The sequence below is a fragment of the Phalacrocorax carbo genome, chromosome 5 (assembly GCF_963921805.1).
Source record: "Phalacrocorax carbo chromosome 5, bPhaCar2.1, whole genome shotgun sequence".
NCBI lineage: Eukaryota > Metazoa > Chordata > Aves > Suliformes > Phalacrocoracidae > Phalacrocorax > Phalacrocorax carbo.
The window spans coordinates 63,834,055-63,861,057 of NC_087517.1; the positions used below are offsets into that span (position 1 = coordinate 63,834,055).

At 39.7% G+C, this 27,003-nt stretch overlaps 1 protein-coding gene across 2 annotated transcripts in view; it reads left to right on the top strand.

Annotated features, from left to right (window-relative positions):
• The window catches only part of MPPED2 (metallophosphoesterase domain containing 2), a 108,520-nt gene that overhangs the window by 23,009 nt on the left and 58,508 nt on the right, over positions 1-27,003 (top strand). For both annotated transcript variants that reach the window (XM_064452820.1, XM_064452821.1), the window contains exon 3: positions 16,065-16,246. In XM_064452820.1, the coding sequence (XP_064308890.1) occupies positions 16,065-16,246 (182 nt within the window). The remainder of the gene's footprint in view (positions 1-16,064; positions 16,247-27,003) is intronic.

Here is a 27,003-nt window from a genome sequence, read left to right on the forward strand (position 1 = left end):
TGCAAGTCAGCCGGCGCGCCGCGAGCAGCGGCAGGGCGGGCGCAGGAGAACGGCTGCACGGCTCTCCTGTGAATACTCCCTTCTGGGCTGGGATGCCTGAAGTCTTGACTTGTAGTGCTGGCTCAGGACAGTGCAGCTGCACTGTGAGTGGGATTGGGAAAAGTTTTGGCTGAAAACATGCCTGCAGATGGGGGGTGGTTGGGAGGATGTGACCAGCCACCTGTCTGTAGCCTCCCAGTATAGTGGGAGTCAAAGAAGTCCTTTTATCCCTTTTTCCTGACAAGCACCCATGAAACAGCACATGACTTGCCTTTACACTGTGACTTTTAAGGGGAGCCAAGGCTGTGCTCGTGTATTTTACACTGTTAACCCGCAAATAGTGGCCCTTGCCAGATCTGTGAATAGGATGGATGGTGAAGGCAATAATCTTGATAGGCTTTCTGGTAGGAATTGTTATCTCCCGTGAGTCAGAGCTTGGTGGGACCCTCATGAGAGAGAGATTCGCAGGCTGAGAACTGTCAGGGAAAATCTGGGAGGCACAGGTCTTTGTGGTTAAGTTTCCTCTGTTTTGCTTAGTGGTGTGAAAAATCACAGCGCAGTTTATGCCGTCAACAGCAGTTCCCTGCACTTACTTCAAAATATAAAAGCGGCTGAACATTGTATTATCCTCAACGTACAGCTCTGACATCTTGTTAAACTGGTGGCAGGCCATACTTAATGCCCCAGGGCTGAATTCCCTTTGTACCATACTGCAGTTGTCCCTCCACATATAAGCATGTACCCATCATGCTTGGATTGGAATTGCATATTTGCCATCAGGCTGGGAACTGAAAAGTGAGTGGCACATGCCACGAGTCAGAGACCTTGTTAAATTCCTGTGAGGTTAGATTCCCTTCGGGTAGTTGGCTTGTCTGAGTCGAGTACAGCTAAGCATACCCCTGCTTACTGAGTGGGGTCTTGGGCCTGATGGTACGTACACCTGGCAGGTCGCCTCACGCTGAGAAATAGCTCAGTGGCAAGTCTGTAATTTGGCCTATTCTCTGGGCATGGTTATTCAGCAAAGGTCAAGGACAGAGTGACTTACTGGATCATGTGTGTCTGCACAGGGGGAGAGTGGCTTATAAAGAAGGGTATCGTGACGCAGTGAATGTCATTGAGCTATATGGAAGTGGTTGTCAGCCACTTTAATTAGCTGTTTCACAAAACACGTACACCAGTGCTTGTTAAACTAAGTTGTATTTATTGCTGTCTTGGTGACACAGTGTAAAGGGTATACAGGTATCAAATCATAGTAACAGCAAGGTATTTCTTTGGTGAGAGAGATGGTCTTTGGGGAGATCGTGATGTTTCAGACAAGAAAATGTCATTTGTGTGGGTGGGATGAGATAGCTCTTTGAAACTGCATGATATTCTCTTTATCAGTTAAAGGTGATAAGTATTTTTAAAAATCTAACAATGTTACTTGACAAGGAGAGAAATAGACATGGTCCTTGTTACTATGGGTAATACAAATGGAAAAAAGCAAGTGCTAGAGGTATTATTATACCAAAGTAGTTGCTATTGGAAAGCCTCTGAGCCGTGTTACCATTTGGTTTCTACAGTAGCCTGCAGACAAAGCCATTCTTGAGGAAGAGTTTAGAGCAATCAGTTTTCCAGAAGGCAGATTGACCAGAGCCTATTAAGTCTAGAAAGAGCCAGTTTTGCCCTTTAGGGGTATAGTTAGTCTCAAGTCTTCACAGTCAGCAGGAGACGAAGGAGCTCAGGATTTTATAGGCCAAAGTAAACCAGTAGAGTAGAACTAGATGGAATAATCAATTGCAGACGGGATTTCTGGAACAGACTGAAGTATCTTGCCAGTTTTGCCCTTAAGGGCAGCATTTGTTATGAAACAGTCTGTAAGTCTGTTCTTGATTGCCAGAAAGTTTGGAGGGAGGAAGGAGGAGAAAGGTTGCAGGAAATTAGTCACTTCAGTCAAAGAACTAAGAATCTTAACTGCTGATTTTGTTTAATATAGATGACTGTTAAAATATTGATGTGAACAAAATAGTTTCACTTAGCTCACATTCCCGTACCATTACGGGCACTGTGAACTCTGACTTTATTGACTTCAATAAGCACAAGCACAAGCCCTTCATGCTGTCCAACTGGACATTTCAGTGGCAATGCCAGAATGCAGAAATGTAAAGAAAACTGAAAAACAAATGGGTCCAGATGTAAAGGAAGAAATGTCTAAGACAGCTGTTCCCAGGTTTTAAAAGTTGTGGGTGTTTTGGTTTTTTTTTTCTCCTTGAGCAATTTAGTGAATTAGCCCGTTTCCATACTTGGAAAATACCCTAGTAGTTACAAGCCTGTTAAAGATGCTGGAAAGTTTTAGTTACTATCTTTTACAGAATGTTTAGTAATAATTTTTTTTTTCTGAAAGCATAGAAACATTTTTTTTTTAACTTTGCAATTCCCCTTAGCCTTGCAAAGCTGCTGTGGAATTCTGTCGTAGTCTGTCTCTGGAAGGTATCTTTCCCGGCTCCATAATGAAAAACAAGTGAAAAGAACTGGCATTTCATTTACATGCTGAGAAAAATTACTGTGGATGGATAGGTGGGTGCAATTTTATACATATTCTTGGTCAAAGCAAAAAATGGTTTTTGATTGTTAAAAAACAAAAAAACCTCCAAAAAACCCCAGAACAACAACCCACCCAAGTTAGTGTAGCTGACAATGAGTGCACCCTGATATTCCATATATTTATGGATTTTGGTTTTGCCAGTTTGTGAGTTCTATTGTGAATTTGCAAGTAGCTGAAACTTTCCTTAAGTTTTTATTATCGGAATACATATTAGAAACATTTAAGTTTCTTTTCCTTTTAAGTACTAAGACTAGTACATAGATGGAAACCAGGACTCTGTGTGTGTGTATATATATATAGGGAAACTGATTCAGATAGTTCCTACAGAAAAGGCTGTTCTGCAGCTGGTACTCTGAAATTCCTCTTGGTGTGGACACTCATATTCTCTAGGAAAAGTGCTTAAGCTAAATCAGAAAACAGGACTGTGGCTAATAAATAGACTCCCTGGGGAGTCATATAGGAAAAGCTATGGCACTTTGAATTCACGCAGCCTGTCTTACTTCGAGTAACTTTCTCATATTCTCAAGCCTGAAGAAACCAGAAGATAAATAAAAACAATGAAAAAGATTATTTTGCATGAAAAAAGGATGTGGGGTTGGTGTGTTGTTTTTTTTTTTATTATTATTACTTTTGTTGTTGCTTGGGTTTTTGTAACTCATGGTTTGGGGGATCTGAGCTATTTCTTTGTCTTTAGATTATTAATGACAAGTTTGGTGGAATTAATTTCTCTGCATGAGACCTTACGTACCACTGACTATGTGAGCTTAAATGTTGCATTATTCAGTTAATGCCTTACGCACCACAACAGGATGAATTTCACCCACCTTGGTTGTTCCCATCTAAATGTGAAATGATGGCTTCTATTTGTTCTGCTGCAGATAGGATGTTTCATAATTTTTACATGTCTAGTGCGTTGGTTGAAGTAATGAAATTCCCTCTTTTGTTTTGAAGTGTAATCAGTGAGATTGCATTTGCATGGCTTGTAACTGAATCACGTAAGTGAAATTACATTGCCCACATCTCATTTTGTATCATAAAATGTTATGTGGTGCAGCTTGTTTACCTCCTTCCTGGAGCTTTTCAGGGTGATATTCTCCCTCTAAATTTCAAAGCTTGAAAACATTTGGTTTTTGTACTTGGCGTAGAAATTACTTTCTGCAGTGCACTTCTGCATCTGCCACGTGAACTAAAATTTTGATAGCGTGCAACATAAGGATTTGGAAAGCAGCTAGCGTTCAAAGCTTTCAAGGTCTTGTGTTTTGTTGCATATTAAGTGATTACTAAATAGGTTTGTACAATTAGTGACAACCTCTGAGTCATACGTGATAATACCTTACTGCTATTCACATGTAGAAACTGCATATTGAGGGGTTTCAGCTTATTTGGCTTTGGAATTGACTTGTAGATAATAATGAAATCAAAATGATTCTGTTGTTCTTCCCTCTCTTCCCCTGCCTTTGTTACTGGCATAGAAGCCAAAGTAAATGCATTTTTAAATTGAGTTTTCTAAAAGTATCCCCGAGGTAGATTTCTATCTTGACTATAATTCATTTTTGGGTTTATTTGTTTTTTGGGGATACATATTTGGAAGTAAATAGTTCAACACAGTAAGAATAATTGCTAACTGCGCAAGTCAGTAACAGTTCTGATAATATGAATGTCCCGGATCCTCCCACTGAGGACTTATAAGTCATTAATTTTATGATAGAACTAGAAGCAAACTGAAAGTGTTCTTAGATAACCTATGACACCGTGGTTGCCCACAAAGCCTCTGCCTATTAACTACATTATTGATAGAACCTCCTGATCGTGTATGTAGCAGTGCTTCTCATAATATTTATTGTCTAAAGATGATGCGTGTCAAATAAATGCCACAGACAAGTTATAGTGATGGTGCAACGAAAACATTCAGTGCTGGTTTTTATCCATAAGATTTTTTTTTTTAACTTTCTGTAAGAAGGTGTTGGTGCTGAGTTCAGCAGCCTCTAGCACATAAGTACTCATTGCTTAGGAGAAAGTGTGTGAGAACACCAAATAACGAGCGAGATTTGAAAAAGAAAATAAAGGGGGGGAAGAAAGTAAGTTGGAATGAATTGTGCATTTCTAAGGAGTATCTCCAGCTGAAGCTACATTTGTGCAGACATATCTCAGACATGAGATGTTATTTCTCCCCCTGCTATAGCTTTGTCTACCAGGCTTTTTCTCCCTCAAACTAATGTTTGTATCTTGAAATATTGTGGAATGCATACTATTTGACCTGCAGTTTCCTTGTCATAAGTTGTTTAATACTGGAGAGAGAGAGAGAAAAGAGGGAGAAAGCTATCTGGTATAATCTTTTTAGCTGGGAATGTATTTGGCACAATCTTTTACAAATAAAAGAACCTGCTTTCAGTATCTATGGTACAGCACACTACAGCCCTCTCCAATCCAGTCACCAAGGAATGGCAGCGTTTTGTTGACTGAATCCAGCTCTGTCTGCGACTGGGTTTCATGTTAGACATGTATGTCAGGGAAACGATGTTAGCTGTAATGAAGACAATTGCACTAGAAGGATAAAGGATAGGAAGATAAAAGTGCAAAATTCTCTCCAGTAGATGCCCAAAGTTGTCTTTTATGTTTCTGTGTCCCCAGAAAAGTTTCTGTGAAGGGTTGAGAGCATATCTAAGAGCAGAACTTGGTTCTGGTATTTTTTTCCCCCTACTTGAAAGAAAATTACACAAAATAAATATATAATTTTTTATCCATCCTGAGACTTCAGATCTCTCACCAGTCTAAATCTAGACTTCAAGTTGACTGGTGTCAAAATTTGTGGCAATGGAATTACTAGGAGTATAGAAATGCTAGGCCAGCTGCGTGACTATGTAACATGAAAGCTTAATTTCAATCAACCATTATAATGTACTGAGCTTTTCAGTTACCTGGATGCTGAGTAGGAACTTGTATTTTGGTGTTGGTAGAAGCTAGCTAATAATCTCCTCTCTCTACTCCTATTAAAAACAAGGACTTAACTTTAGACAGCAATTTAGCTCTTCTGTATTTTGTCATCTTCCTTGCAGAAAGCTTCTTAAACCTTAAGAGGAGCTAGAAGCTGAAACCTCTGACAAGGGCTGAAATAATTCATATACATGAGACTGAGTGGGAAAAGGCCTTTCAAGACAGCATAGCTATTATGAGGAGTTTTATCTAGTAGGAAAACAGTGTTGTTAGATGCTCGGATTTTGATGGGAAACATTTTATTACTAATACCTTCAAAAAGTTTGTTAGAGCTTAGATGCAATAGGAACTATACATCCTAATGGAGGCAGATTTCTGTAGTGGTTCAGATCCACAAATGGATTTTGTAGATAACATACAGTGCCTGCCAATTTACTTCCTTAAAATAGTGTCTGATGCTACATGAATACTAGGAAATTTCTTCTGATTTGAGTTATATGTTCCACTCCGTCTGTTCACTGATCTCCTACGAACATCAGTGACAGTTTTGTAGGCACGTTGATGGCACTCTGTGCCCTTTAACTTAAAAATGGGAACTGGTGACATGTGCCCAGCATGAGTTGTCCTTCCTTTGAACAGGTTTTTTGGACTTGGTTCTATCACCCCTTTGGAAGTCAAATCATAAGGCAGAGCAGCAGAGACATTCATGATTAGCATTTTGTTTAGGGGAGGGCTAACACTTTGCTTGTATGGAGGTTGAATCGCGTTCCATCCCTGGAGAGGGTGATACCGTCAGGTCAGAAAGTGAAATGATTGAAAAGGCTAAGTGCAGAGTTTCTTACTTGCACTGTACAGTTAGCTTGTGGATTAAAGAACAACACTTTTATTTCCTGAGATGGAAGTCAGTGAAATTTCAAGTAGTTACTCTACTTCAGACCAAATATGTATTGAGGGGGGAAAAAATCAGAACCAACCTCAGGTCTTTCTCAGCAAACATCATAGGCTCAGTCCTGTGGGTGTCTAAACACCAAGTATTTGTTTCTGAAACATGAAGATAGATTTTTAGGTTTCATAGCAAAATCTGCAATATAATCAGTTCTCCTCAAAATTTTGTACGCCTTCAAGCCCAGTTGTCCAGTTGCCTTATTACGCAAGAGTTATTGCCTATTGCTGAATTTATCACTTCCAGGAAGAAATACTGAGTTATGCTTACGAATTCTCTATATTTTAGGACACTCCAGACTTCATTCTTAATACAAATGGGCATAAGAAATGCAGTATATACTGCAGTAATTCCTCTTAGACAATTCTTTTTCTTTTTTTTTTCCTGATAGAACCTAGTGATTATAAGTCCTCTCATTAGTTTTCTACATCTGTTCCTCTGACCTAAATCGTGCTAATTTCTGAGAAAGATGGCATTTTTGATGTGTCAAGTTAGAGAGAAACCAGTTAAATTTAATCTCTCCTGGAGACCTGCTTCTTTTTGGTTTTTGGGGTGGTTTTGCATTATCATTTGAAAAACTGTTTTACTATTGAAGCAAGGGCTAAAGCCTTATTTGTGGTTTGCACCCTAGAAATAAGTTGCCCCATTTTGTGACTCATGCAGTTGGAATAATTGCAGGGATACCACACATTAATTTAGCCTCATTCTTGCTAAGATAGAAGAATGTGAATTTTTCAAATCTCTTTGTTCTTAAATTAAAATTGGATCTAAAGTCTCTCTTCTTTGGGGTTTGGGATGCCAGATTATACTTTGGGTATATCTAATGAGTTGGTGTTTGTAGAACATATAGTAGGGACATAAAAATGTGCCTTTGGTGTAGAGAGATATTGACATACCATCCTAGCAGGTGCAGCAAATGAGTTCTTTTGGGGTGGGGGTAAGGCATAATTTATAGCAGTCCCCCAACAACAACAATGAAAGAATGTGGGAAAAGTGCTTCTTGATCACTTTTAATTGAAACCATACTGCCATAAAAATGGCAATTTACTATTTTATTTAAAGGAGGAACTTTTGCCTAGAACTTAGAGTGGTGCTGATACTAGTGTTGATACTGTTTTCAGTGGTGCTGTTTTGCTTCCCTAACCTTTGGAAAGCCACTTACACCCAAATTTTAGAAGGTATTTCACCGACTAAAGAGAAATCTCATTTGCAAAGGGATGATTAATAGGATTTTCAAAAGTGCTCAAGCAATTCAGTTTCGAATTTCCATTAATATCAAAAGAGGTTAGGTACTTCAGAAAAAAGACCAGGTGACTATTTGCCCCCAAAGAACACCATAGAAAAATCTGGATTTTACCTCTTTCCAGTCAGTTTCATTACTGACCAGAATCTGGGATTAGCAGAGTTTGCACTCTTAATTAGTTGAGGTTTATGTTGGGCTGAGAAGATGTATTATTATAAATTCCTTATACAGGAGGGTTTTCTTAAGTTTGCCCAAATGATGACAGTGGATAATATAGGTCTTCTCTGTTTAATCTCATAAATCTCACTGGAAGTAAAACAGCTCCAAAACCTGTAATAAAAAGATCCATCATTTCCCTGCAGCTATAATTGTTGGAAATGTTAGCAGTAAGCTGCTGAGTGGTGCATTGAATCCTCCTGTGGGTTTGTAAATGTAATTTATTTTTTTTTTCCACATTGAACCGAGACACAATTAATGCAATTTCTGAAATAAATATCAGACCTCTGTGTTACAGTTTCCAGAACTATTTTTAAGGTTTTGATGGGTGACACATGTTCATGGAGGTTTCCAGAAGAGGTGTGGCTTTCTAGCTAATTTGGCGTAGTCTGTTCATAGATACGTGTGCTTGTATAAATAAGATTTACCAGTGAAAGTGTTGAAAGGTATTTGCATCCCTTTATTTTTAGTCAGAGAAGAAACCAGATGTTTTCTTGGTGTTTGACCATACTGGAAGATGGAGTCAAGTTAACAAAAGCACTAATGTGTATGATTTAAACAATTAATGGCTGACAGCGGCCAACTAAAGCAATGCTGTATTTTGACATTCATTGTGTTTATTGAGAGGAAATTAGTATTTGGCTTTGTGTCATTCAGCATGTGTTGTTATCACAAAGTCAGCTCTGTGTATGTGCACGTATATATTTTTCTGGCTGGGGATGTCTGGATATTCATATGATGTGCTGAATTTACACTGTAAGAATTTGCAGACAGCCCACCTTTCATTGGAGGGTACAACATGACCAGATAACCTGTCTGTCCCCTTCATCAAAGTTTTTGTAGGTTCCCTTTCAAAATCAGGAAATCAGTTATAAATACAGTGAAGTTAAATCTTTTACCAAACCATTTTATGAAGTAGTCACTACAGCTTCAAAATTATTTATAAAAGGCCTGTTTTGTCTGGAATTTTTAAATTCAAGTTATGAAGTGATAATAATTCCTGACTGACTATTGTGAATTTTCAGGCCCGCAGCTCCTTACCTAGGAGTGTTGGCACAGTGAGTCTGGAGGTTCGTCTTCTGCACAACAGCCAGGAGCGAGAGACATACTGAGCTTCCACATCTCCTACGTTAGCCATGGAGGGGCCACCAGTGAGCTCTCTAATATGAGGCGGGCGTGGGAAAGGAGCTCCTGGGAGGGAAGGCAGAGGTGCTGAGGTGGCCCCATGGAGGTTGCTGATTTGCAGTTGTTTTCTTACCTGGTGCGCTGGCTTTTGCCTCCTCTCTGGCAGCGGGCTTGAGGCTGAAGCAACCATCTGTGGCGTGCTGTTACCAGAGTGTTTGCCCTGCTGGGTTTCCTTCCACCACCCCACCTGTTTTTTTCTCCAGTTTGTTTGCTACCCTGTTGGCTGAGGAAAGCCATGGTAACCTGTGGTGTCTGGCTTTACTCATGGGCACTATAATTTCTTAAGCAAGAAAATGAGAATGGTTACTGACGCCTGGGTGTGTGTGGTATTCTCCTTCACTGCCTCCCCCTTTTCCAGGCATGTACTATGTTTTCATTTTTATAAGTTTCTATTACTGGGCCATCTTCCTGTAGAGTCCTCTTTAGGATTGGGATCTACAGCTGATGATGCTAGAGGTTTTTTCCAACCTTACTGATTCTGTGATTCTATGAGATGGGTGCTGTCATGGTGATAATTGTGAGAAATAAGAGTGCTTCAGTAGAGGGGAAACAAGAAAATGCCTGGATCTTCCAAGATGCCTTACAAATTTGGGGAACCGCATCCCAGCAGCTGTGGGAGATGCAGTTGGAGAGCAACACAGACACAGAAAGCTTGCTCCTGTGTAGCTTTGGGAGAGTGAAGCAGCTCAAAAGATTCTGAGTAAGCTCTAATGGAGAACAGGCACTGTGTCTGCTCCGCGCTTACTTGATGCTACAGTTTTGGTTTTTAATCTGATAGTGTATGAAGTCTTTTAGTAATGTGTCCATGTTCATATCAGCTTGATCAACTAAACTAAATGACACCACATTTTAAGAATTACGTTAACGTTATGAGTTGAAGATTTTAAATTCAGATGTTAAATTTTTGTTTCAAAGAATACACACATTTACAGTTTGATTTTGATGTAGTCCTTCTGGTCTGTGACATTAAAAGCTGGCTCTAAAATGATGAAGTTGGCATAACTGTCCTGGGATTTTTTTAAAAAATCAGAACAATTACACATCTTTATTTTCATTCAATTTCTTGAACATCTGCAGGCATACGGATGCACGTCATGCATTTTTCTTCAACTGAGAGATCTGTTGATATGTTTTGACAAAAATAGTGAAGGCACAGGTCTCACATGATCACCCAGTCCCAGGACTTGTGACTGGCTCTAAGAGCAATAACAAATATCACAATATAACAAAGTTATATTGGCTACAGTAACAAATACTTTCAGTACAGTAGGCAAGGAGTTTTCACAGAATTCCCATTATTCTCTTCTCCTTCCCATGCCAGAAGGAGCATGTGTAGAGGCAGAGGTATGAATTCAAAGAAAGAAAAAGATGAAGATGTAGAAAATATTGCTCTTGTTTTCCAGTTTCAATAAAATAATCTTCTGTGGCCTTAGCAGAGGAGGGGGAACTAACAGCACTTAGAAACAAGCTTTTTAAAGTGTTTTTGCAGAAAATGTTTGTGTTTGAATCGTAAAATAAATATACCAAGCCAACTGGCTCTTTGAAAAAGTATTTGGTTTACAAATTTCGAAAATAGAGCTAGCAGGAAGAGTATGAAGGTTTTGCAAGAGGAAGATGAACTGCAAATAAATAAAACTCTGACTATTCATAGCAAGTATGAGTAGGTGTTGTTCTTTTTAAGCTAGTAATACAGATATGTTTTTAATATAGAATAGTTACTACGTAGCGTGTCTCCAATTGAGTTCCAAAACAGTAGAGTAAATGCAACAACGCACAGAGATTTTATGTGGTACACAGACTTGAAGTCTGTGCTTAAATGGATCTATAATGAATACTAATTTAGTGGTCATAAAAACCAAACCCACAAATTCAGTCACAGATAAAACCCAGTGGAGAAATTATTAAGAAGTGAAAAGACAGCCTACATCACGACAAAGTCTGCGAAGGACATGGGCCCGTATGTCGTGGGACTGTTCGTGCATCTGGTGAGCCCGGGAAAGAGTGAAATTACGCGCTCTTCTGTGCTGACCGCTGGCTTGTTCACCTGTAGCAGAGCTGACAGAAACAGCTTAAAAAGTAGTGGACTGTAAGCAGCAACAGTGCCGGTTTGAGTTGTAGCATTTGGGGGGGGGTGATGATTTTCAGCATCTGTAAATGTTTTGTCCAGCATAGGTGCTGCATTCATCAGAGTGATTTATTCCACTTTAGGAACTGGAAATTCTTCCTGGCTTAATGTTTAAGATTTTTATTTAGTTTTCATGGATGAATTGGTTTCTTGGGAATTGTTCTATGAGAGGGGATTTGGGGTCTGCATATCTCAAAACCCAAGAGAGCAGGGAAGTGAAAAGGCTGTGGATTCAGCTCTCTAAGCACAGGCGTTCCCGGGGACTGGCTAACCCAGCCAGATCCCTGTATTTTCAGCATTTGAACTCACCCGTGCAGAATTATCCTTTGGAATCAAAACTTTATTTCTTTCAGAAAAATGGTGCTTGTGTCTTTTCTAAATTTTCTTTAAAAACAGGATCCCAGTGTAATTCTGCCTGCAGCTATGTCTCTTGGAGGTACTTGCTAACACTGCTGATTTATAAGACATCGTTATGAGTAACTAGCATAAGCTTGGGCTGAAATACACAGCGAATGCGTCTGTTCCAGTGTGACATCCTAAATCACATCCTTTGCCTCTGTCCATGTGAAAGGCCCAGTGTTTCCCTCCTCTGAGTTTCTGAATTCAGCCCTCCTACCTCACTCTCAAAATCCCTTTGATAACTTGCTGATTGTTGTTTAATTATTTAATCTCAGCTTTTAAAACGTAAAGCTATGACAGAATTTGCTGCCTGATGGATGAGGGCAGCGTAAAACTCCAAGCCCGTGCGGTGCCCGGGAGCATCACTGGGTGCCAGCAGCACTGGGTGCCAGCAGCCCAGCCAACACCGCGCGCGGGCGGCCGTGCACACAGCCGGCAGGGCACGGGGCAGCGCTCGGCTTGCTTGCTTACCGGCCCCGCTGTCTTGGAAGTGCCATGGTAACCGTGGTTTTGGAGGAAAATACTGATTAGTGATAGCTGAGCAAGCCAAATTGGAGCCTGGTTTATGTTGTTTGATTCAGCTGCAGCAATGCGTGAGGAACTATATATTTGAGGTTTGTACCTAAGGGACTCTTTCTCTAAATGAGAACAACTGGTGGTAAGGGCAGTTTAGCAAAGCCAAGTAATTATCTGATAAACAAAGTCCTTACAGGAGTGTATGAAGATTACATTGTCCCTTCTGATTCCTAAAGCCTCGTCATAAATGCATTAAATGTGACAGATCTTACATTACTGTCATGGTCTTAGAAAGCAGTCATTGCTCAACTGCCTTGTGGGATTTCAATCTGGGTCTCACGTAAACTTTTGAAAAAACACTTAAGTGCCTGATTTTCTAGATAAGTACCTATTAACAGCTGTCTGTAAAGTAAGTTAGATGCCCAAAATAATTTACTAACAAAATCTTCGTTCGTTTTGACACTTGGCTGTTTTTTTAGGTTGTTTTCCACTTCCTGATTGCTGTATTAATCCTAACGTATCACCATTTAGATTTTTCTGGAATAACATTTACTGCATCTTTCCATGAGCATGCTTTTCCAAATGCAGTGAACAAGTCTGTAAAATGTTCTAGTCTGCCAGCTCAAGAAGACTGAAGAATAAAGTGGTGGTGGTGATGGAGAGTGTCAAAGTTAGCTGGATACACTGTGCTTGGAGGAAATGGCAAAGAATATGTTGGAGAGCTGGAGGAGGGCAGGGCTGAAATAATTATTTTATCTCCTGCTGAATTGCAGTGAGGGTCAGGTGCATAACTATTACAGGGCTTTTAGAAATTCCTGTCTATAATCCCCAGTGTTGGGTTGTGAGGTGACCAGACCACCAGAAGAAGGGATGACGTTCACAGCCCAGGTAGAAGCCTGCCAGCGAGCGGTGTCTTGCCAAAAGCTGTGGAAGGTTAATGCCTTGCCTACTGCGGTAGCTGATCGCACAAATTCAGAGGCAAATCCTCTCACGACGTAGTGACAAAGAAAAATCTGGCATTAGTCTGCCATACTGTAGCTGTGGATCAAAAGGAAACTTGAGCCTTTAGGACTGGCAATAACACCACTTTTATTAAGTTTCTATTGAAGGACTGTTTTGAGTAAGATAAATTGATGGGCTGAACACAATACAATAACCTTCAGTATCTCACTTTCAAATACTTAGTAGGCAAGCACTACTGAATAAGAGAAGAAATTAAGCTAAGATATAGGAAAAAGGTTACTTGGCAACATCGCAGTGTTTGTAAAGAAGAGAAAGAAGGGTCATGAACTTAATGGATTTTGATTATAGAATTTTCTGTAAGTAAGTCATTGCATGAATAGAAAAATCCTAAACCAGATTTTGGTGTCATAGTCTAATAGGAATTGCCTAAAGCAAAACAGGGTTTGTTTGGAAACAAACTGCAGAGAACAGCAGAAGCATAGCTGCTGTGCGCAAACAAAATTGGACTCCCCAGAGGCAGGCTGTGCTGGTCGTAGCTCAAGCAGAGACATCCTGAACAAGGTACGGGGTACCGATGAAAGTAGGTGTTCATTTTTTGTGTTGTCTGGAGTGAACATACTTAGAAGTGTGGAAATGTTGATTCAGAGACCCCCGTGTTTACTGTGTGTGACGTACTATTAAAAAAGTTTCAGCTTACCTTCAGTAATTGGAAGACACCAAAGACAAAAGCACTATGGCCTGTAATTACAGTTCTGCCCAGCTTGCCAGTGTGATTTAATGGGTAAATGAATTTTTCCTCTGTAATAGTAACCTTATTAATTTCTGACCCTGGCAGAGAAGAATCCATTGATTGTCAGAGTTCAAATTTTTGCAGTGGATTTCTGTAGTGGTAACCAGTTGTATGGCTGGACTAATCATATCTGGTGCTTTGGGTGGAATAGGAGGTGCAATACCAAAACCAAAAAATATTATCCCCCAACTGCCCTTTCCATCCAGTCCAGCCTGCAGTAAAATCTGGTTTTAAAGTAAAGAGCAAATTAAAGTAAACATGATCTTGTAAATATTGAATATTGCAAATTAATTCAGTGGACCATGGCAACCAAATGTTGTATGTTTACAGTAAATACAGCTTGATTGGAAATACTTATTTATAGTACCTAGGAAAATGCAGTCTAACAAATAATATTTCCTCCCCCACCACCCCCCATGCTAAAATTTTGGCTGTTAGTAAACATTCTACCAAATCTAAAAGACTCAGTAAAATCTTGCTAGTAAGTGCGTTCACGTGGACATTTTTCCATCGGAGACCAGGACATATCCATACGTGGTTTGATTTCTTGAACCACTGTAAACTCCCCAATGTAGGGAGCTGCCATTGCTCTGTGGCAGATGCTTTTGGTCTTTCTCACTTACGTAGGGAGCTGAGATTAAAAGACACTGGTGGAAGTTCTCACCCAGTTCAGTGTATCGTAAGTACTGAATACTAATTTAGTTTACTAAAAATAATAAACATAGTTCAATAAATAACAGAATACTTCAAAATTCTATATTTTTGTAGGATTTGTGGTTTATGTTCTGTTACTGACTGTACATCTCGTTATAGCTACTGGGATTTATGAAAAACAGATTCACAGTGATGTGTACTAGTTTCATGTTTTTATTCTCAGTGTGGAGAGCAAAATTAATAAAACCTTTTTATTTTTCTTTTTACTTTTAGGCACCGATTTTTGAATGTTTTGCCAGTTTGTCCCAATAAGTCTTAGAACAGCATTATTTTGGGTGCTTTAAAATACTTAGAGCTTGATTTCACTGCTCTGGTGGACTCCTAGTGGAGTATTTTTCTGACATAACTCCTATGTACCTCAAAATTTCTAGCTGAAGCTAAGCTCTAACCATGTTCGAAGTTGCACATCAGTGCAATGGGTTGAAGTTTTGTGGAGTTGGGATGGGGTTTTCTGTGGTGTTAATCAAGATGCTGTGCTGTTCAAATGTTGAGTTAAATTGAGCAAAATCAAATTATGGTAACTGCAGAGAAAGTAGGCAGTGGGTTGCCTTTTGTATTTTATTTTGTTACAAATTAGAATGCCTAACCACCAAGTGTGCATAAAGCATTTCTCTTCCCTATTATTTTTCTCTGTTCTGCTTAAATTTAAAAACCAAAAAACCCAAAACACCTCAAAACCAAAGTTCTTTGCTGGGTCACAAATGTAGCTTGCAAATAACCAGCTGAACTAAAGTTTTAACATCATTGGCTATAGGAAAAAAAAAAAAAGTTTTATCTATGGTTGCTTAGTGCTCTACCACATCAGTTCCCGACTATAGTTTGGGAAGATGAGCTCAGGATTTTGTACGAGGGCAAGAAGTTGTCATTAGACTCAGTCCTGCAATTTCCAGGCTTCATCAAAGCACTCCTGAATGTACCTGATTGTGTGTAAACAAATATTCCTGCTGGAATCTGTAGGAGTGCCTGTGCCCTTGAACAAAATCACAAGCTAAGCGGCTCAGCTCAAGTGAGAGCCTGTTGCTGGCCCACCTGCGAGACCTGTTATTTAATGGCCTGTGCACTTGTTCGTGTGTAAGGCAGATGATGGAAAAAATTAATCTGAATTCAGTGTCTCTCAAATAAATTTTTTCCAATGTTTAAATTAACTTTAGTATCAGAAACTGGCCATATCTTGTGTATTTTTTTAATCTTCCTTTCCTACCAGGTAAGTATTTAAGAAGCATTCTGGTGCCTTCTGGATTCTTGTCGGTGTTGCATTACAGAGTCATTTCTTTCAGCATGGTGTGTGTAAATGGATGTGTATGTGTGTGCATGCACGCTTATGTAGAAATAGAGCTGTGTTGATATCTGAAATAATAGATGTGAGGGCTTTAACCTTGTAACTGTTACGAGATCTTTATGTGTCTGCTTTAGGGTCGACCCTATCCCATATGACACTCCAAAACCAGCGGGCCACACGCGATTTGTCTGCGTCTCAGACACACACTCCAGAACAGATGGCATCCAGATGCCTTATGGGGACATCCTTCTCCACACGGGCGATTTCACCGAACTGGGGCTGCCCTCAGAGGTTAAGAAGTTTAATGACTGGTTAGGTAAGGAATTACTGCGTTTTGGTGACCCCAATTAACCTCTTCTGTCCAAGTGTCAGTCACTGCCTCCTAATTGAATTAGAGCACTTGAAAATCCCCCCTACCCTTGCTTCACTTGTCCTCATGTGATGTGCTGTTTCTAGCCTCAGTATGATTCTGTTAATTAAGTCAAATTTAGAGACTTTGGTGTATTCCTGCATTATCCTGGGGGAGAATATACTGTCATTCCACAGCAAGGACTACGTAGCCTTCTGTGTGCACTGAGGGGGTGGTGGCACCTCATACGAATGTATACAGCGTCTTGTTAGTTGACGCTGGTGGGGTTTTAAGTCCACAGCCAAAACTATTGCTTGCTGCATTTTGGGTTTACCTTAATTGAAAGCAGTGCTGAAAGTTAAAACATCCTTGGAAATGATGAAAGTCCTGCTTCCCACCACATAGGAGAGCAAAATCAATAATACTGTTTGGAAGAGGAGAATTTTTTGGGGGTGGCATTCACATGATTTTCCCCTTTGAGTTAACTGGCATTTCAAATTTGAACGCAGGCACTCGGTGCCTCTTCGGTAGAATGCCTTTCGTATTCTGCTGTAGTTGATAGCAGTGCCTTGAATAGTGTGTTGCTACAGATGAGGGCAATTAAGTTGCAACAGCAGAAGACCAAAATGAAGGAGGGGAACTTGTGCAGGATGCTTCTGTTACAAATGCCACTAGTAGGCTGGCTGTGTACTGCCGTGTCACCACTTGCATTACAAACAGTCAGAGGTGAAGGTGACTTAAGCAGCTGATCTTCAAGAAATGTTAGAATGAATTTACAGCATTATGTAAAAGCCTTTGAAAGCATAGCTTTGTCATCATGCTTCACCTCCATCCCTGCACTCTCTCTCGCCTGCTGTATGATGGCCACATCTCTACATGCCTTTAACAGTATCATTTTATTCCATTGGAGTTCCTTGGCTGACCCTTCAAGAGATAAGTAAAGAACATGTGGATTTACAAAAGGATTTTTTAAATAGAAGAGCTTCCACATTCTCCATCTTTTCACCCTTCTTTGTATTTCTCCATACTATTCTTCTTATCTTCCTTCTGACCTCCTGATTTCCACAGCCCAATTTTAAATAATGTTTTTCCTTCTCTATTGCTGTGTATGTGGGACTGGGGCTTCCAGATACTGCCATATTACTGTAATGTAATTTTATCATTCTTATTGCTGGAAAGAAGCACTAGATTTTACTGACTCAAAACTATCCTTTTTCTAGGAGTGTAATTGCAGGACTGGGAAGTAAGAAGTGTTAGAAGTAGGTGGCTATGTATGCAGGCTAAGGGAAGAGACACAGTAGGAATCGTCTTCCTCAACTTCTGGGTGTTCTTTGTGATAACCTGCAAATGTTACTGTTGTGAGGAGGAGGGGCAAGCAAGGCAAGGGCAGTTCGAGGCTGCACAGCTTCACTGGGAGTGGGTGGTGTGGGTCCCACCAAGCCTAAGCCCTCCTGGAGAAGCTGGGCTGCACTGCTGTTCAACGAGGTTCAGTTGTTACAGATGCCAGGCAGTTGCAGAAGAGGAATTGCTTTCTGGAGACCGTACGCCTCCAGTGCCTACCTTGATCGCACTGCAAAGAGCAGTGTCTGGTTACCAAAGCTCTTCTTTGGACTTTGGGTCATTTCACAAGTGGTGTTTTGATATGGCCAGAGCCATGCCCAGTGCTTGGCACTTGAAAACGCTCACTCAGTAGTGCTGAAAGCCAAAACAAGTGAGCTGCTAGTGTGTTTTCACCCTTTTGTGGGGAATCGTACGGTATGGGCAGCCACTTGGCATTGCTTGTGTGTAACAGGTGTTTCATGACGTTACTTCATCACATAGATCTTTGGTTTAACATTTGCAGCTGACGAATTGTAACCCTTTGAATAGGTTTTGTTCCAGCCTCAGTAATTTACCATGGGGCTTTCTTAGCATATATATAGTTCTTGTAGAATTCAGTATAGTATTTATCTGAGAAAGCAGGTTTTGCATTCTTTAGCAGTCAGTGTCACTGAAATTGGAAGCTTTGACTGTGTGAGGACCCACCGGCTTTGGTCAGACTTTTGTATTTCAGGTACAGAGAAAACATAATTTTTTGTTTGGTTGGTGGGCTGGTTTTTTTGTTGTGTGTGGTGTTTTTTGGGTTGTTGTTTTTTTTTTTTTTTTTTTTACATGCACAGAGTCCACTTGCATTTTCATATAGATGACAAAGCCAGTTGTTAGGTTTCTGGCATAAGGTGAGGGAGCAAATTGATTTCTCTGTGGAATCTTGTTGCGTTGGTGAATACTTGCTCCAGTGCTCTCCTCTCCTCATCTGGAATCAAAACACTATGAAGTCAGGCTTACCTTTTTGCCACTTTATTTCAGGCTCCTATCTGCAAAATGAGAGTAATCATGTGCTATTTACTATGCATATTGTGAAGATTAATACCTTCAAGGTTGGGAAGTGATGACACGTAATAGTTGAAAAAATACATACTGGTAGCAGGCAGGAGCAAGCAGGATTCCTTTTTCTTCTGCCATATAGTGGGAGGCATCTTTTTTCATCGTAGTTGGCAGGAACCGTATTCCAAAGTGATGTGCTGAGAACCCCTGTCAAATAGAGCGTTGTCCTTGTAGAAGGGGGTTTTCATATCTTTTGTGTGTGTGGTTTTCTCCACTCGCAATGATGTTGTAAAGCAGTAACGAAGACAAAACATTTGCATTGTTTATACCTTGAGGGAGAGAAGTGAGATCAAAGCCAGACTTCATTCTACAGCTTTTTACCTGCTTTGTGGTAAAACAACAGGACCTCATCTCCACTAGGATTATATGATAACTAAAACAAAATAACTATGCATAATTTTCTTGGCTGTAAAGCCAAGGCAAGAATTAAAAGATTATTATTCTGAACCCCTGCATCGTTTGTATTTCACTGGGTGTTACATATGCCAGAGTTATACAGGACTGAAAGCACTTCTGTCAGCCCTGCAATTTCATGTTTTGTGGGTCTTGCATCCCTTTGCAACTCTTCCGGTATCTCACCTGAGCAGAACGTTCAGCATCATGCCCATCCATTTCACTAACATTTATCCTTCTTCCTCATCTCTGCAGTCAAATCATGGAACATGCTTTCCACGCCTTCTTTCCTGCTCTTTCTAGCTCTCAGCCCTTCTTGCAACTTTTACTAATTCTTGCGCATTTTTCGCTTTGGCTGATAAATTTCATTATTGGTTTTGCATGAAAGTCATCTGGGCTCATGCATTGAATAACCTCTGTGGTCACTTAGTGACTACATACACTGGCTGAGGTAATTCATTCACTTTTGTTTTGGTGTGAACATGTCCCCTGGGTCTTGTAACTGCTGTAATCACTTGACCTTAGTGACTGTTAAATGCTTTAAACACAGTTATTTTAAATTTATAATTGTTTTCATTAAAAATCTCTTATAGTAACTTAACTGACCTTGCAGTAAACACAGCATTATATGCTGAGGAAGAATTGAGACGTTGTTCTATGACCAATATATTTATTACTGAATGTTTCAACATACTATTATTATCACTGTTCATATTTTTCCCATCCGTTCTCATTCAGTCATCTATGGGAAATGAAATACAGGAATATCTAATTATAGCTCTGTCTTCATAGTGCAGTATTTCCTTTTCCGTGTGATGGGAAATGATTGAATAACTCATAAGAACTGAAGAGAAAGCAAAGATAAATTCAGGCAGATAGATCTTTAATGAGTGACGATATGTTTATTGTGCTCAGTTAGTATGGGACTGATTATTCACACAAGTAAGGATATGCACAATTTGCATCAGTTGAGTAATTTTTCTCAAATAGCCAGTTTTGTTCTTTTTTGGTCTAGTGGTTATCTCTTACTGTGTTCATTTTTGGTTGGGGTGTTTCTTCCATGCAAGATTTCTAATATAAGGCACGTTACTGGACAAACTAGGCAGTGGTAGAAATGAATAAATCCAGTAGGTGAAATTACTGCTGGTTAATGTCTGTGGAACTGAGAGTAGAATTTAGCTAGGTGTTTTCTGAGTTGTTCTGGGATTTAGCAACTTGGCTGCTTAATGTTTTTTCTTTCATGTCTTGCTTTTGTTTTCAATGCATGTCTCTTCTGATTTCTGTGGGATAATGTCTTGAGGAACTTGGTGAACGGTTTAGTGGCCAAATACGTATGAATTTGTACTGGAAGAAATATTTCTTTACCTGTAATATATTCTTGCCTTTAGTGAAAACATTGTTGATAATGCTAAAATAAAAATTGAGCCTTTTTTCTGTGCTGTAGTTCTCCTCTCGTGTTACTTAAAGTGAGAAGAAAAGAATTATTATACTATTTTAATGTGGAGATTTTCTTGTTACAGTATGCATATGTGGTGTGGCCCTCAGAAACATATCATCAGTTCTTTTAAAGTTCACTTTTGTGTGATTGTTTAGTTATGGAAAATAGTAACTTCAGCTTGGAATTGCTGGCTGTTACGTGGAATTGATGACAAAATGGGAAGAGCACTGGAAATGTGGTGTTGCTCTCGGAGGTGTGGACAGACATGTGGTTCCAGTGTACACTTAGATTTCTGAATTAGTACAGTAGAAACTTGAAATTGTGTTCAAAACTGTAAGGCAGACGCCTGCCAAAATAGCGTTTGATCTTGAAGATAGTATAATGTAAAAAAAATGAACTGTAACAAAATAGTGTAATAGTAAGATCGAGCTCTTTTCTTATCACTGTTTAAAAATTCAGGGTCACATTCCTCTTGTGTCCTTTTTCAGTCTCTCTGGTCTGGCTCAGTTATTCTCTCATTTTATCTAGGCTTCATCTGCTCCCCAGGCATATTTCATTTAGGGTTTTATGTGAGTGTGTTCCTTTTGTGAATGTACACTGAAAACAGTTTCGTTGTGATGAAGTATTTGTTCTTGAGAACTTTTGCTCCAAAAAAATGTTTCTGATATGAATTATTTTAGCATCTGATGTGACAGTTTTTTATAAAAACAAACCAATAAGCTCTAAATTTCTCCAAATTCAAAGGGATATTAGCTCAAAGTATTCTGAACTAATTTAGAACCAGAAGGAAGCTTATGAATATTTTAAAGTAAAATTATGGCAATGAAAACAAATCTTTTCCCATTTTTATAAACGGATTTATTTCTGATTTGTGTTTTACCATCTGGAGCGTTTTTTGAACCCTATATTGCTCTCCTTGTTATAGCTAGAATGAATAATTGACTAAACATAAAATACCATTTTGATGAACAAAACTCTTCGCACTTGAAAAAAATTGCGTTCACTGCAAGTGAAAGAAAATGCTGAGGTAGCTTTAATCCTGTATGTATGTATGAGTTTTGCACAGCTGTTCTGGGAGAGGGAAGCAACTCCCTGGAAAATCTATTAGTCTAATTTTGAAAACAGCTATATCTTTTGCGACTGGCTCTGGAGAGGAGCTTCTTTAGTCTTCAGACAACGGAGTGAGATACACTTATTTTAAGAAGAGGTTGAGCTGGTTGCTGAAGACAGTTGACTCTTCCATTGGTGTTGGCATTCTGCTCTCCCTCTGATTCTGCTAGGAGTTTCATGTGATTTGCAGGATCCCCACCATATCGCCTGCCTATTTCAGAGGTGGTCAGAACTGGAATATAATGGAGACCTGAAGGTGCACTGGCAAGCACGCACAGACAGATTTTTTGCGTCTACTTGCTTATTCATTCAAGTTGCTAATAGGTGCTGAACATTATGAGGTTGGAATACGTTGGTGCAATTTCATTTAAAAAAAAACCCCAGATTTATAAGATGAAATCTAGAGTGTTCAAGTTTTTTTTGTTTGGTGGGGTTTTTTTAATTTATTTAGTTCTCTGGGTTGTGTGTCTCACTCTGTCTTTATGATAAAGACTTTAAAAGCTTCTTCCAAGTTTATTTAGGATTTATTGCAGTATCGCTACTTAAGAATATTTCCTTGCTTTTGTTCTAACTTTAACTTAAATTCTCATTTGTACTTAGTTTTAAATTCCCATATAGCTTGACTAAATGAATCATCAGTGCTCAGCTGTTATTTGCGTACACCTGTTTGAGATCTATTAATACTAATTTTAATGTTTTTTCTTCTCAGGATCACAAAAATAATTTGAATATTTCATTTTTCTGTACTTACAAAATAGTGGGGAAAAAATAGCCATGGGGGTTTTTAGTAATAAGCTGAATAATGTTTTCCTGATGTAGCAATCTACAATGAAATGTGAAAACAGAATTGGAAAAAAAACCCAGTGAAAAAAAATCATATTTTCGTGCAATGGTTATTATAGTTGCTTCTTCATATTTATCCTCTGCTCAGAGTCAGACACTAGATGCTTTGTGGAAAAGAGAACCCTAGAAGTATAACTTAAAAGGTAAAATACAAGAAATTGTATAGAAATGAGCGTTAAGGTAGTAAAACTTCGACGGACTAAAGTGGAATTTGTCCATGAGAAGCAGCGTAAGTTTATTCATATCTGATCAGTTTTTTCTTGTTTTGCTCTTGTTATTCCTGCCAACTTTTCATGAAGAAATTTCACAAGAAACTGTTTTTACTCTCTGAGTTTTTTTCCCGAACCATAGTCACTAATTTACTAGAGATACAGTGTAAAATTCCCTATACAAGTTGTGTACTACCTGCTATGTTCAGTCAAACCAGACATTAAGGTGTTATTTGACAGCCATTACAACACTTGGCTCATGTGAAATGTGCTTTCAAAGAGAATAATGTTTGGGATTGAGTGGCTCTTTATATGTTTAAACCCAACGTATTCATTTGGTAGTTTTTGATGAAAGAAAGGAGCCAGCGAGCACTGGAAAGTATTGCACAACTCTTGGACAGGACTTTCAATCACAATAATTGCTCAGTCATTTCTTGGATCTGCTTCCCTGGACTGCTGTTGTCTTAAAGGGGGAGATGATCAGGTTTCAAATAACAAACCATAACCAAAACAAATTTATAAAATAACCAAAATAATTCTTCCTTTCAATTCCCTCTTTCCTGCAAATCCACTTTATAACAGACCAAAGATTTATGCTGGGTGTATTGACCAAACATGAAATAAGCAATACCACTCAAATAGAAAGTTTTATAGATATTGTCATCAGATTCTTCCTCCGGCATTGCCGCTGCAGCTGTGTATCATGAGAATGATTTCAATGCAAAGCAAAGTACGTATTCTTTGTACACCATTGATTTATTTTGTCACTTATAAATTAAATTTTGCATCGGAAATACAAAGTGCAAAAATGCCTCTCTCCTAAATTTTCACATCACGTACACCGTATTAACAATACCTAATTAAAATAAAAAGTGTCTCTGTTAGTAGAGCATCAAATTCCTGCTTGGAAAGAACAATGGTTTCGGGGTGGAGGAGTTGCTTTGAGCAGGGAGAGGTTGGGGCTGGGGTGAGAAAGCACTGCAGATTTTAGTGTAATGTGTAGTGTTCAAAGAAATTTTATTTCATCATAAAGATTAGCAGGCTGTGTAATTCAATTTAGAGCTGGTTGGCAGTGTCCTGTCTATTACAAAGCTTTTTTTTAAATCACCACTATTGTGTTGATTTTTTTTTTTTAAATGTTGTCTGCAACTACAGAACTGAGCAGACAGCAAGAATGATCTTTGGGTTTTGTGCTTCCCAGCCCCTTCCTCTTTTCAGTTCTGTGTGTTAGGAAATGCATGAGATTACCTTAAACTGAGCTACAAAACAGTATCTCAGTGAAATGCCATCATGCATTTTTTTTTTTAGCTTGTATAAAATGTTTTGTTTTGTTTTGTTTTTTTTCCATGGCCAGCCACTGAGAGTGAAGATCTGCTAAAAATGTTGGACTGGGGGGGTGGGGTGTTGAATCAAGCTTAAAACTCAAATGTTAGCATTTATTCACACTGTTGTGGACATTACTATGCTGTAGAAAAGCAACATACAGCACTTTATGTTAATGCAAGACTGGCAGACCTTTATCTTACAGTAATTGCCTATACTAGGGGGTTAATAAATGTTCCAAGAATTACTGACTTCTTTTTTTGTTAAAGAAAAATAGGCAGTTGCTTCTTGCTGGCTATAACCAGCCTGCATAGCTCGTTAATTAACCCTCTTGTTGCAGTGGGTTGAAGCTGAGTATTTGAGCTCTGACAAATTCCGCATGCATCTTATGTATTGGGAGCGATGTGTCTTGGCACAAAAGGCCTGCAAAGTAAAGACGCGTGCAACTCCACCTCTCCCATCCACCCCCGTTGCGCCTGTTAGAAGAACTTGAAGTCTTTATTGACTCTGTTTAGGGAGTATATCGATTTCAGAGGATGGGTATTACATTCGTGGGCACTCTGGTACCACTGGTGGGGAGAAAAAGGAGAAGAGAACCTCTTCTTCCAGAGCTCAAGGAATTTGTCTTTTTTGTCCTGCTTTGTGATCCTGAGCATAACAGTGTGAATAGCAGTGCTTGCTCCGTAGGGTGCTTACAAGACCCATAGGGAGCATCTTCTCTTGGTGACCCTGGTGCAAGGCTGGGAGGACCTGCTCTGCTGCCACATCCCGTGGCACTGGGCTGGTCCCAGCACTCGGCTCGCATGCGTGTCCTTCCACAGCTTTGGGAATTGATTTCTCAGGTCTTGGGATCATGTCGAGGCTCGGGTCACTTCAGTGCCTCACTTCCCTTCTCATCCTGTACCCCAGCTGTGAGGAGATGGTTACCAAACCATCGCTTACTATTGATGGTACATTTAGTAGGGAAGGAACAAAGCACAACAGGGGACAGCAATGTAACGAGAGAAGTAAGAAGATGCAAAGCCAACACAGAAGAGAACAAAATAGCATCGGGCGGGGGGGTGAGACACGGGGGCTACAAAGAAGAGAGACAAATGAGAGCACAGGGCTATAAAGTAGGGGAGTTTCATGTGCTTCATCCAGGGTTTCGTTTCTTCCCAAGTTAAAGAAATTAAGAAATGGGTGCTCAGAAACACTCTGTACTTGGATTTTCCTGTAACTGGTGATAAGTGAACCTTAAAGACCCCAGAATTATGTACATCTTTTCTAATGAATCAGAATCTTTAATATTACAGGCTGGGCAGAGTGCAATAGCTCCTTTTCTCCTGAATGCTGCCATTAAATATTTTTGGTGTAACTAGCCAACATGGAGAGTTTTAGTTTAAAACACAGCTGCAAATGATAAAAAATTTACCCGCACTTCCTTACTTTTACCTGAGCTGCTCTCCCCCGTACGTTACTCTTAAGGCTCCCCACTCCCTAAGCAGCATTTGGCATTTGACTTCACTCCTGAGAGATGAGCAGAAAAGCTGCAAGGCAACCGTGAAGTTTCCTGCATTTTTGTGCAGGAGATGTCTTCTGAGCATTGCGGGGAAGGACTTCGTTCCTTCTGCTGTCCTCTGTCCCTGCTGCAAGCTTCGGTGGTCGCTGGGAATGAAATAATGTAGCTCTAGCCATACTGGAGGTCCCGAGAGTAAAGTTCCCGAACTAGCATCCCCTCATAAAACCCCATGTGAAGTAGCTCCCAGGCTGTAGGGAAGGCCATTGGCCATTTGCAGTCTCCTGGTTGTAAATTATAATCCTGTGCCATTAGCTGGAGCGTGGAAGGCGGGGAGGGATTGCCTGAGCAAGGATGGCTGAAGGGATGCCCTGCTGCGGCAGTCACCTGGGCTGCCCCTGGGGACGGAGGGAAGGAAGAGCCGCTGGCTGTGGCACGGTGACTGACAGCTCCGGCCATCTATGTTAAAATGGGTCCTGGCATTTGAGTGAGTTACTAGAGAGGATGTGTGTGTGGTTATAGTGGAAGCAATACAGCCATTCATAAACAAATGCTTCCGTGAAGCCAGCTGTAAAAACAATGATGCTTGCCTTTGAGGTGAAAGGGCAAAACCTTAGCAAAAAGGAGTATAAATAAGAATTAAACTGTTACCTTTGTGTAAGCGACTGAAATAGCTGTTCTCTTAGTTCATTGTCTTAATGACCACCTCTGATTAACTATAGTTGTCGCTTTATTCAGCAAAACCTGATGTCTGCATATCATGCCTTTTTATGACAATTTTTTCATCCTTTTTTCTTTTTTTTTTTTTAAGTCTAGAAATTATGGCTAAAATGGGTAAGTCAAGGGAGACCCTACTCTGCAGAAAGCACACGAGATGAAAAGTTGCAAATGCTGCATGCCCCAACAGTTAATGATAGCATTTAATTACAGAGAAATGTTTATTCATGTACCAGAATCCTCAGTGTACTTCTGTACACAAAAGGAAACTACAGATGCTGCATCATACAGATTTTGCAGCACCTTATGAAAATATTACTGTAAATTCAAATGCACAGATATAAGTACCATAAATCTCACCTATCCATTTAACATTTCAATACCTTAGGAGGCTCGGTGCTTAATACTGTCCTTAAAAGGAGCAGAGGTGGCTGTAGTGAAGGACCTATGTAGTTGTAGCAACAAGGATAGGAAAGATAAGAGTTTCACCTGAATTCCGCCACAAATAAAGCACTCAAACTCTTTGTATTGCAGAATGGAGTTTAGATTACATACACTCTTCTTCATTCAGCTGTTTTGTCCTTCCTTCTTTGGAAGGACAATTACGAGGTGTTTCAATGCATACGCTTGCCCACTAAAATGCAAAGGACCGGCACCTTGGATTTTTAAAAAACTTCAGTCTGAACTCTCTGTCATGAGGTCCCGGGATGCTGTAACATAAATAATTTGGTAACTGAGATTCTGCAAAGCCAGGAGAAGAGAGGAAGTG